This window comes from Rhinatrema bivittatum, unplaced genomic scaffold (genome assembly GCF_901001135.1).
Source record: "Rhinatrema bivittatum unplaced genomic scaffold, aRhiBiv1.1, whole genome shotgun sequence".
In the NCBI taxonomy this organism is placed as follows: Eukaryota; Metazoa; Chordata; class Amphibia; order Gymnophiona; family Rhinatrematidae; genus Rhinatrema; species Rhinatrema bivittatum.
This window is the reverse complement of record NW_021821198.1, coordinates 11,642-23,422: the sequence shown is the minus strand read 5'-3', so window position 1 is coordinate 23,422 and position 11,781 is coordinate 11,642. Positions and strand designations below refer to the sequence as shown.

General features: G+C 43.5%; 1 protein-coding gene across 1 annotated transcript; it reads right to left on the bottom strand.

The window, feature by feature from the left end:
• Positions 1 to 878: 878 nt before the first annotated feature.
• Positions 879 to 7,231, bottom strand: LOC115082514 (B2 bradykinin receptor-like). Its single transcript, XM_029586741.1, is given in 6 exon segments — positions 879 to 1,375; positions 1,378 to 1,533; positions 1,536 to 1,608; positions 1,611 to 1,756; positions 1,759 to 2,030; positions 7,105 to 7,231. Coding segments are annotated over 5 exon segments (1,131 nt in total). The 5' UTR covers positions 2,024 to 2,030; positions 7,105 to 7,231; the 3' UTR covers positions 879 to 884.
• Positions 7,232 to 11,781: the final 4,550 nt, after the last annotated feature.

Sequence of the window (11,781 nt, the reverse complement as noted above, 5' to 3'; positions counted from 1 at the left end):
CTGTCCGTGTGGCAGGACTCCGGTGGGGTGGCGAGGTGGGTAACGCTGACCCCCAAAGACTGCATTCATCACCAGCTTTCATTAGTAGCTGTGCACGTGAGCCTGCACTTTAAAGCTTCAGCTCTGTGGTCAAAAGCCAATGGCGACCGTAAAGACCGACTTGATCATTAAGTTCTCACAAGTAGATGGTGAGAAAAGACCTCCAGGGTGGGAAAGGGATTTCTGCCATGCTGGTGTCTGTGAAAATATTATCTGCCATGATGTCAAAATATTATGGCAAGGCATACAAATACTTCGGCTTATCAGGAATCGCTTTTCCCGATAAGCAAAGAAAGCAAATAGTGGCAGTTAGACTTGTCCGTGAATATTGTTCCTCCAAAATTCTGACGTGTCCAATAATTAGGGAATCTTTATAGGAAAGAGCCACATATCTCCCAAGAACGTGGAAAAAATATATACATAGATATATATACACACACACAATTTATTTCACATCATAAAACATTGCTTCCATCTGAATATCTGCAGTTATTTAGCCGTTTGTGAGGCTAAGAAATACTGCAGAACTGAGGATTAGGGGTCAGTATGTTTAGAGCTTTCTATTATAACAAATTATGGCAAACTTTATAAAAAAAAAAAAGTCCCCAAAGTTCTTTACATTTTTATAGGATGGGCAAAGAAAGCATATATTCCATAAATATTAGGGTCTGGGGATTATATTTGAAGAAATATCTGGTTTTTGTAGAATATGTGTTGTAACTATAGCAAAAGCATTACTGAATTTGTTTGCATAGTATCGGTGAACAGCTGTGGCAGATGAAATGAAGTCTTCATATGGTGTTGTCTACATTATATAGTGCAATGGTTCCTAACTTGTAAGGCAATCATGAAACCAGTTTATTGGCTGGGAAACCCATGGAAATGGAAGTTCTCACAGTATCCATAGAACTGTCCATGGGCAGTGAAGCATTCGTGTTCCGTCTCTTACGTTTTCTCGTGAGCAGTTGCTTGTACAGCTCTTTTGCTTTCTTTCGGAAATGATTCCCCACAATGACGTAGAGCACTGGGTTAAGGCAGCTATTGCTGTAGGCACAGTAACTCGAGATCTGGTCAGCAATAAGTAGGACCTTTTCTGTGGTGCAGCCAGATATGATCTGGTAAATATAGAGTGTGTCAAAGAAGGACACCAGCTGGAAAGGGAGCCAGCAGAAGATGAACACCAAGAGGACTACAAGAACTAGGGTGGAAGCTTTCTTTTCTGTCTGGATTTCCTTGAGTTTTTGCATGGCGTTGTTCCTCAAGGCTTTTATGATTTGAAATGTGCAAAATGTAATGACAACTAGGGGTGTCAAAAAGCCCAAGATGTTCAAGAAAAATTAGATGCGACACGCCATTGTTCCGATGGATACACAATACGGCAGATGTCCTTGTTCAGTTCTGGGAGGAAGCTTACAGTTCGGTGTAATAATGTAGGCATGCTAACCAGCAAGGCAAAAATCCAGATAAGTGAACAAATGAATTTGGCATATAAGGACTCCGCAAACGGCCGATGGACATGGTTTTTACCAGGGCCAGATAGCGGTCAATGCTAACCATCATCAAAAAAAATAAATACTGGCGTAGAGGTTCATATAAATGAGAACGCTGACAGCCTTGCACATGAACTGGCCAAAGGGCCAGGAAAACTGCTGTGAAATGTTAATGGCCCAGAAAGGTAAGCCAGAAACTAGCAGCAGGTCGGCGGCGGCCATGTTTGCAAGTAGATTTCAGCCACGGTGCACCGACTCTTATGAAGACAGAACACACTGAGGACAAAAGCATTTTCTAGTGCTCCCAGAGCGAAGATGAACCAGAGGAATACCGGCTGCCATTTATATAACAAATTCCATCCATCAAACAGTGGGCAGAATGATGAATTGCTGGAATTCTCTGCCGCTGCGTGGATTGCCAAGGAATTATTCCAGGTCATCAGGGTTCTGTATGTTATTATCACTTCTTCTGCTGGGATGGTGGCACTGACCATTTTACTGCTGGAAGAGAAATGAAACAACACTATTATGTGTGGCTCGTAATCAGTGCAAGGTGAATACATTTGTGCATAAAATCTTTCACTAGGTGGGTGGCGCGTACACCATAAGAGAAAAGCAAAAGCCCCCAGGACTAAACGTGGACTATTGATCATGTGGTAATTTCTGTTCAGCCAGAATTGGTAGTACATTATTATTAATATTTAGCTGATTTGTATTCCGACTTTCAGGCACTTCAAAACGGATTACGTTCAGGTGCTGTAGATATAAAAAGATTAAATTAACATTTGGCAATGAAGGCATTTGCTATAACACCTGCTCACTCATCAGCATGCATTGGGAATATGTCTGGGTATTTATCATACACAAAATACTCTTCTGTTCCCAAAAATGTTCACAACCATTTCAAGTTATAAGTCAGAAACACAGCTGGGAGTACTCAATTTCGGGAGAAAACAAACCTAATATAAATAGGGCTTTAACTTAACTGCAGGATGTACAGTTTCCACATGATCATGATTTAAGTAGGACCTTACCGGCTAGCTGTTTCCTGTGGGCGCTTTCGCACAATTTTGTCTGTCCTGTCCACTACTCTGCAACTATTTGAAATTCATCCCACAGTTTAGGGTAGGCCCTGAATATTGTTGCAGCTCGAATCTGTTTAAAAGGAATCAGAGGTCTTAACCAGACTGGAATCTGTGCTGAGCGTAGCACGGAGTCCATGCTCTGTTATCAGTCATGGAGAGAATGCTTGACCAGTGGGATGGGGGTGAGGGTCAGCTTAGTGAAAGGAGTAATATCTTTACCCAGATTGCTCTCGTCTGGTATGCCACAAAGTTCAGATTTGTACTTCTAGGCCCAGTCACTAGAAGATATGGGATCATGACATATCTGGCATATGATGTAAAAAAAAAAAAATAAGGGAGGAAAGTTAAATGGGTGTTTGCAGGAGGTAGCTGACTGGTTAGTCGATAATAAATTGAAACTTAACAGCTCTAAGACAGGTTTTCTGGCTGCAGTGGATGCTTCTTCCTACTAATGGATCTTATGTTTCCCCTCAGAGCAAGTCAGAGATTTGGATGTAAGAATCTTTTAGTCTGAAATTCAACCAGTAGCAGGACAAGCTTTCACGAAGCTTTGGTCGGTGAAACAACCATGCCCTCACTTTTAAAAACGTAGTCATTTCCCTTGTATTGACAATGCTGGATTACTGCAGCGCCCTACACATAGGGTTACCAGCTAAACAAATTTATTTATACAAGTTGCAAAGGACACAAAATGTAGTGGCAAGGGTTATTTTGGATAAAACTTGAAAAAACTAGAGCAGCCCTTTTACTCTGAATGCTGCATTGGTTATTGATAGAGGCAAGGTTTAGATTTAAAATCCTGACTGACTTTCCGCTCTTTTGGAGAAATGGGTCCTAGATATTTATAGGGCAGAATGATTTAGTATTGTCCCAGCTGGAATTTCTGGTCCTCCCAAGATCATCTATTGGAAATGTCTCCAGTATAATTATTTCAACGTACTGAAGCAGGAAGCGGTCTATTTCTGTAATCACAACTGTACAGTAGAATAAAATTATCAAAGGAAACTAGAGCAGATTTAAACTACCTGGCATTTAGAAAGAAACTTAAAACTGGGCTTTCCCCTGATGGCTTGATCAAGATAGTGGAGAGAGAGGATATTGTTTATAGGGAAGTCTGCTTTTGATTTGAGATTGACATATTTATTGGAGGGTATTCAGATAGGAAGGAGGGTTGCTGGAAGATGGTTCATAGGATAGAGATAGGTAGCACGACTGAGAGACTACAGGGTGCCAGCAGAAAAAAATACATACAACAAAATAAATGTAAATGTGGAGACTGATGATTATAAGGAAGAGCTAAGTATGTTGGCGATTTCCTTCAGGTATGATGGTCTCCATTTAATTCATTTTGATGCATTTTTTCTAGTGGTTATTTTTTACATAATTAGGCCTATTGTAGCATGTATTGAGTGTGAGCTTGGCATTCAAAGGCATGAGTTAACTTAATTATAATATAGTAAACCTCCTATACCAAAACAGCACTAACTGCTAGCACTTAAATAGTAACAGCCCTATCTATGAAAAGGAAACACTGTATATTTACACCAGGCTCTAATTATCAATTCATCTCCTATTAGGAAACCAGAACAATCCTATCTGCTATAGAACCCTACATGCTAGCAGAATACCTCAAGTTTGATCACACATGCAGGATACAGAGAGACCCTTACCAAATACTGAATAAAGAGACCATAAAGTAAAAAATTAAAAATATGTGGACAAAAACTGAACTGGAAACCACATTAGACTCTGTACACAGCGCAACAATGAGGAAACAGAAACATTGTCATTATTCATAAAATATCAAAGAATAAAATCCAGACATATAAAACATCAATAATAGTAAAACCGTAATATTCAAAAGAATATTTCAAATAGCTGACAATAAGAATGACATCCAATAATTAAAAAACTCATAAAAATAAAAAAAAACTTTCAAACTCTAAAAAAATATTGACAAACAGCAGACACATCAAATGACACCCAATGATTAAAACTAACAAGGATTAAAAAATCAACCACTCCCCTTTCCTGGGAACATTTGATTTACAGAAGCCCTGAGATTGTTGTGGATTAGCTGATGGGGTGGGGAGGGTAGGTTGTTGTGAACAAAATTTTAACTCTGACTCACATAGACATACATATTCACGCTCTCTCTCACACTCATATGCACAGGCTCTCCACACATGCACGTGTTACCATACATAAACACGTGCTCTCTCACCCATGCACACACTTACGCACACAGAAATACCCACAGTCTCTCATTCTCAGACCTTCTCTCCCTCTCTCTCACACACACACATACCCTCATTCACTCTCCCAGGTCCCGCGCTCTCTCACACACACAGGTTCCTTGTCTCAGTACATGCATACTCCCTTTCTCTCTTACTCAAATATGCACCTTCACACACATACAATCTCTTTCACTCACACACATACTCTTGTGCTAGATTCTTCTCTCTCTTTCAGTCACAGAAACTCCCTCTTTCACACAAATGCACACTCCCACAGGCTCTCTGTCTCTCTCACACACACATACACCACCTAACACAGGCTCCCTCTATCTAATACACCACCTAACACAGGGTCCCTCTGCCCCTCTCTCACACACACATTCACATAGGCTCATTCTCTCTCTCACACATACACATACACACACCCACCATCACACATGCTCCTTCACACACATACATACACACCCTCACACAGGCTCGCACTCTCTCACATACAAACACATGCACAGTCTCACACAATATCTCTCTCTCATACACAATCATACACGCACGCACACACACACACCCCTTCACACAGTCTCTGTCTCTCTCTCACACAATCAAAAAGGCTCTCTCTCTCTCAAGCACATATCCACCCTCACACACTTGATCTCTTACACATACACATACACTCATACGCAAAGAAGGATCCCCTTCTCTCTCTCACATACCCCCCTCACACATGCTTCCTCTCTGTCTCACACCTAGCCTTACACACACTTCTCTGTCACACACACACACATATACAGGGGCGGATTCCTGATGATGACCGGCCCAGGGATTTGCCACCCTGGCCGGCCCAGGAGATGCCACGTGGTTTGCCGAGTGCGGCTCTGTCACAGCCGTGCTTGGCAGACCACGTAACTAGAGCAACCGACCCACCGCGGGATGTCCGATCCCCCGATAGGCCAATCCGCCCCTGCACATATACAAACTCCCTCAAAAGGTATGTCTCTTTCTCTCTCTCACATACGCAATCCCTTTCTCATAGGCTCTCTCTCTCATGCACACACATATCCCTTCACACAGGCTCCCTTGCTCTCTCACTTAGGCTCACAGGTACTCTTGTGTCTCATTCTGGGCCTCTCCATATTTTTTCATTGCAGGCAGGACAGACTCCACCCATGGCTCTCCTAGGCCTCTCTCCTTTGTCTTCAACTGCAGACAGGATGGGCTCTGCCTGCGACTCTCTCCAACCTTTCTCCTCTGTGTCTTTGACCATGAGTGGGATGGGCCCCACTTGTGGCCCACTGGGCCTCTCCTATTCAGTCGCGAGCGGGATAGACTCTGTTTGCAGCCGTGCCAAGCGAGCACGAAGAGATCCACTTACAGCTCCACCTGGCCTCTCTCCTAATCTTCACCTCTCGCAGCCACCTTCAGGTTAATCTTCAGCCAGGAATGGGATGGGTTCTGCTTGCGGCCCCACTCTGATTGCTCTCCTCTGCGTCTTTGGCTGCTGGCCAGGAGCGTGCGCTAATGGTTTTGCCACTCTCTAATGGTTGGCACTCTAAGTTACAGCCTAGCTCACCTAATGGATGCACTGGCCTTGGTCCTAATAGTTTTGTGCCCATGGGGTTTGGGTGGCAGGGTGTTCACATCCTGCCCCCATATTGTACAGGTTCTCAATCTCAGCCAAAAGTCCACCCAGCTCTTAGCTCGGACCCTATATAAGGCCAAGCAGTCAAAAATGCGTGATTAATAACAAAATCAATTAGACATGGGTACAATTCCAGCTGCTCAGCTCAAATGGAGATTTAGACTTTTGAAACTGTGCCTCCAAGTTACTTGCACAATCAGTTGGCTTCATCTCAGTTCAAATCTAACTTTTAAAAAACAGTTTTGCTCAGGTTGGTTTGGAGGAAGAGAAACATTTACACATTTTGTTGTCAATTTTCAAGACTTGGGTATCTTTTGGGCAGGGGAAAAAAAATAATGTTAAACCTCCTAAATCCACTATATCTGGATACATGAATTTTTAGCTGTCAGAAAGCAGACTTGTATTTTGGCCTCCTAGAAAATAGGCGCTCCGGAGGGTCTTCCAAAGATATAGTTGGAAATTAAATATATGCATTTCAATTTCAAGACTGAATGCTCACAGTTGTCCAACACTGTCCAAGTGTGCCCACGTACTTCTAGTCACACAACAGGTACATGGCTACCTTGCGTCTGAAAGTCAGCCAAGTGTGTAAGCTGAACAGTGCATGTATACCTTACCATTTGGATGTCCTGTTGAAAACGTCTCCCTTAAACTATGTGTAGATGTGTCCTTCTACTTCGGGCTTGTCCTGTTGAGACGAGTAAATGGTCTGGGTTCTTCCGCAGTCTGCCGTGCACCGACCCTAGGTGGTTTAAAAAAAAAAAAAGCAAAACACAACAAAACTCAATGTTTCTTTGCTGGAATTAATGGACTGACAAACCTTGCTGATCTAAAAGCAAAATCACTTTATTGTAAAAGCCAGAATAAATCGAGGTCCACTTGTTCTTCATATAAAATGAATTATGCAGAGAAACCAAAGAAATCACATGATGATCTTGTACTTGGTTTTATCTTTTCTGTGGAAATATTAATATCTTCTAGCAGTAGCACATGAAGTGATTTCTAGTGCTTCTTATATACTGGATATCAGCTGGATGTTACCAAAATATCTAAAGGCCTATATTTAGCCACTGAGTGGATTAGCTAGTTTGTTGGATAAACTTATCTGGCTAACTTAGCCCATATATTCAGTGCTGAATATATCTGGCTATCTTAAAGTCAGCTGGAAAACTTTATTCTGGCAAACTTTAGGACAGGTCTAAGGGCTGACCAGAGTTAGCTGGATAACTTTTCGGGCTAACTCAACTCCTCCCGTTTACGTCCCTGGAATGCCCCTAATTTATCCAACTAAACTCTAGCTGGCTAATTTTCTGATGTCACCAACAGGAATGGCTGCCTAGTCTCATAGTTCCTGCTTTACCCTGTCTGCATCCTGAGTGAACTTCTGCCATCCTCTCTTTTTAATCAATTACATTCAGCTGGCCTTACCAATTACGATCTAATAATGGCCACTAAACGAAAAACATCAGACTTAAAATAATTTTCCTTCAGTAAGCAAGCACTGGAACGCTGTTCCGACCTGAAACAGCACAAATTAGAGCTACTAGCGTTGATATCTGAGGTGCGTGAAGATTTAGCGGCCTTGGGGACCCGTGCTGTCGACTTACATGTACGCATGGCGAGCCAGGAAGAGTCCCTTAAGAGGATGGCAGATTTACAGGCCAACCTGCAAATTGAGCAAGCATCGCTCGTAGAGAAAACTGAGGACTTAAAAAACCGCTTGAGGCAGTGCAACTTGAGAATAAGCGGCGTTCCAGAGTCATCAGAATATGATTGTTTTTGATGCAGCCAAGATGGCCGCTCCATGAGACGCAAGTGAGGAGCTCTCTTATTGCCTGGTCATTTCTTTCCAAGATTACCTTTGAAATATTGTTGATTTACTGACATGCCGCACACAAAACGAAAGGCGCGACTGAAGGAAAATATTACCTTTAAGGAAGAAAGTTTCCAAACGAAGATAGAGAGCTTCTACGAATCTACCCTGAAAACACCAGAAGTGAGGGCCGCGAGGAAAGAGTTCCAGGAGCTTGGAACGCTCGCAATGGCCGACGAGATTTCACTTAGCCCAGGGGCATCGCCACCGCGAGGTCGGACGGGAGCAGGGGAGGAAGAAACAGGTACTGCTCGGCAGCAGGAGAGGAGTGAGCCCGAAGGAGATAGCGGAAGGCAGACGAACGGAGGTGGAGATGTAAGGGAGAGAGAGAGCACCTCCACAGAACCCCCTATGGCTGAACTGGCAAGGGATATCGAAGAAAACTCAGCGCTTCAAAATCTGGTAACTATGCATTCCAAAAATGTGTTTTCATTGCATAAACCACCAGTTGTAACTATGGACACGCTGTGGAAAGCCATGGCATCCATTGAATCAGCTATTACCACTTTAACTCAAGCTTTTTTAGACTTGAACAAGAGAGGATTGAATACTGAAAAAATAACCAATATACATCATGAGAAAATACTGAAAATTGAGGAAAAAATTACACTGAAAGAAAGATTGAGAACAGAGAATAACCTCCTTTATTTAAATTTACAAATAGTAAATTTTCCATTGATGAAAGGAATGGCACCGGGCGAAATGCTCAAAGAATATTTGAATTTTCGTTTGAAGATTCCTAAGGAATTAACACCTGTACTATCAAGAGCCTTCTTTGTTTCAAGGAAGAATTTACCAATGAGCGTCTGAGGAAAATCAAGAACAGCAATCACTTAATGTAACTGATTTAGTTGAGATGTCAATGCAAACAGAAATTAAGCCAAGAGGCACACTATTAGCCACATTTACCTTTGCAAAAGATAGAAATCTTGTAATGAAGTATTTCTTCAGAAATAGATCTTCACAAGATCACGGACAGAGTGTTTGGATTTATCCAGACATTGTCCGCGCCACTCAGGAGTGCAGGAGAAAATTTCTATTAATGAGAGCAGAGGTGGAAAATAAAGGTGCAACTATGCAGTTAAGATACGCCTGTAAATGTCTTATAAAGTATCAACAGGATACATTTTTTTTTTTTGAAACTGAACAACTAAGGGGCTTCTTAGATGGAAGGAGTTGAAGCGCAAGTATTATAAGTAGGGGGGAACGTCTCCTGTAACGGTGTACACTTATATCATTTAAGCTGAAGTATTGCATTGAGCTCCTAATTCCTAGGAATACATCTTGGTTCCATTATTTCCTTTTATGTAAAGAGATCCGTATTCTGTTTGTAATCAGATTTAAGATGTTATTTTTCCTTTTTGAAATGCTATAATGGATCTCTTATACTTGAAATAAGATGTATATAATACATTTGAAAATTGCATAAATAAAAAATTATATTAAAAAAAAAAAAGAATATGAATGTTTCTCAGTCGCAACATCGATCCGTCAGCGAATACTTTCTTCCCCCTCTACTGACTCGGATGCAGACCTGGAACGACAGCCGACTATAAAGATAGAAAGGGCCCATTGGTGTTAGGCCCTAAACTGGCTAACAGGGCCAGAGACATCGTTTTCTGCCTTCATAGCAATGCCATGAAGGAACAATTATATGCGGCTGCAAGAAAATGCAACAAATGGCCATGGGAAGGGCAAAAACTATATATCTTTAAAGATCTGGCACCCACCACCTTGTGCAAGAGATTCGAACTGAAAGCGGCTACCGCCATGCTGGGTGCAGAGAACATCCGCTATAGAAGGACCTTCCCTTTCGGTCTTTCTTTCACAGTGAAGGGCACCTCCTACAAGATCAAATCACTGACTGATGCCGAAGACGCCTTCCAGCAAGCCAATCTCCCAATTCCTTTCTTTGTGCTGAAGTCTGCTGACAATGTGGCAAAAGTGGATTCCTTTCGAAGACGGCATCAGGTTGGAGATGGCCACCATCGGTTGCAGCGCCAGCTCCACCCTATCGGACCAAGGCTGAACTTTATGCATTCAAGAGTATATTTCCTGATTATATGTCTATTTTCTCCTTCAATAGGCTTTTTGCATTTTCGCTGTTATTATGTGGCAGTTAAGAGCTGAGGGGCGGTTGACTAAGTGTGAATTGGTTATCCAGTTCTGGGTTCCCATAGGGTTATACTGTTGCAATGTTTGGGCTTGCAGGAGCATCACGTTGAGAGTGCATTTCAGTTTGGGAGGCTTACCCCTGCAGTAGGAGTGGTCCAAGGTATGGGTCTGGTGGACAGGGAATTGAACTGGGGTCAATGGGTTATTTTATTTATAAACTTGTATATACCGTTGTTTGGAACGTGCCGTCATAACGTTTACAAGCAAGAATAAAAGAAAAGAAAAAATGATAAGCAAAACTGTTAACATAATAAAAATGCTACTACAGATCAATAAAAGTAATTAATTAAACATTAGTGTCTAAGAATATACCATAAAGTGCCTAATAGAATACTTCAATAATTACCTTGTTACGAGCGCGCGCGGGCACGGTCGCCCTAAGCTGGTGGTGAGCCCTTGGGCCACGGCAGGACTCCGGGAGGAGCCCAAAGCCACACCGTGGGAGGTGAGCTGAGCAGGCATGGTGAGCCAGGCAGGCAGGAACAGAAGCAGGGAGTCCGACCCTCAGCCGGACCTGCATGCCCATGGTAGCCAACACAGGGAAGTTGACTAATGAACGGTCCTCCGACTGTTCCCGGCCCTTTCGGACCCGCCGCAGGGAACAGCAATGGGCAGCAGGCCGGACAGAGGCGAGGGCAGACAGAGTCCTTATACAGAAGACGTCAGACGGGGGCTGAAGCAGACATCCAAGACAGGCTGAAGCAAGACACTGAAGACATCAGGGCAAGGGCTGAAGCAAGAAGGAAAGGTCCAGGCGAGCAGGAACTCCGATGCTGGGATACTCACATCCGAAGCCCCTTCGGCTGGCAGAAGCTCAAGAGCCCGTGGGACGAATCCCTCCTGTTGGCCACTCCAGGGCCCAACAGGACAGAAGGCTCAGGAACCAGACGAGGACGAAGGTCAAGGCAGAGACACGAAGACATCCGGGCAAGGGCTGAAGCAAGACACTGTAGACAAGGCTGGACGGAAACATGGCACTGTCCGTCAGGGCGCCCTACTCAGCCCACCCGTGGGACTGAGTCGCGGACCACCCTGTCCCAGACGCGCCCTACACAGCCCAGGAAGGCTGGTCGCGGACCACGCTGAGAAGGAGGGTGCGGGGAAGAGCCAGGCGAACAGGAACTCCGATGCTGGGATACTGACATCCGAAGCCCTACGGCTGGCAGGAACAGGAGCATACATCTAGGCAGAGACACAGGACAGGAACCCATCAAGGCATAGGCGAAACCGGGGGACCTGGATCGGC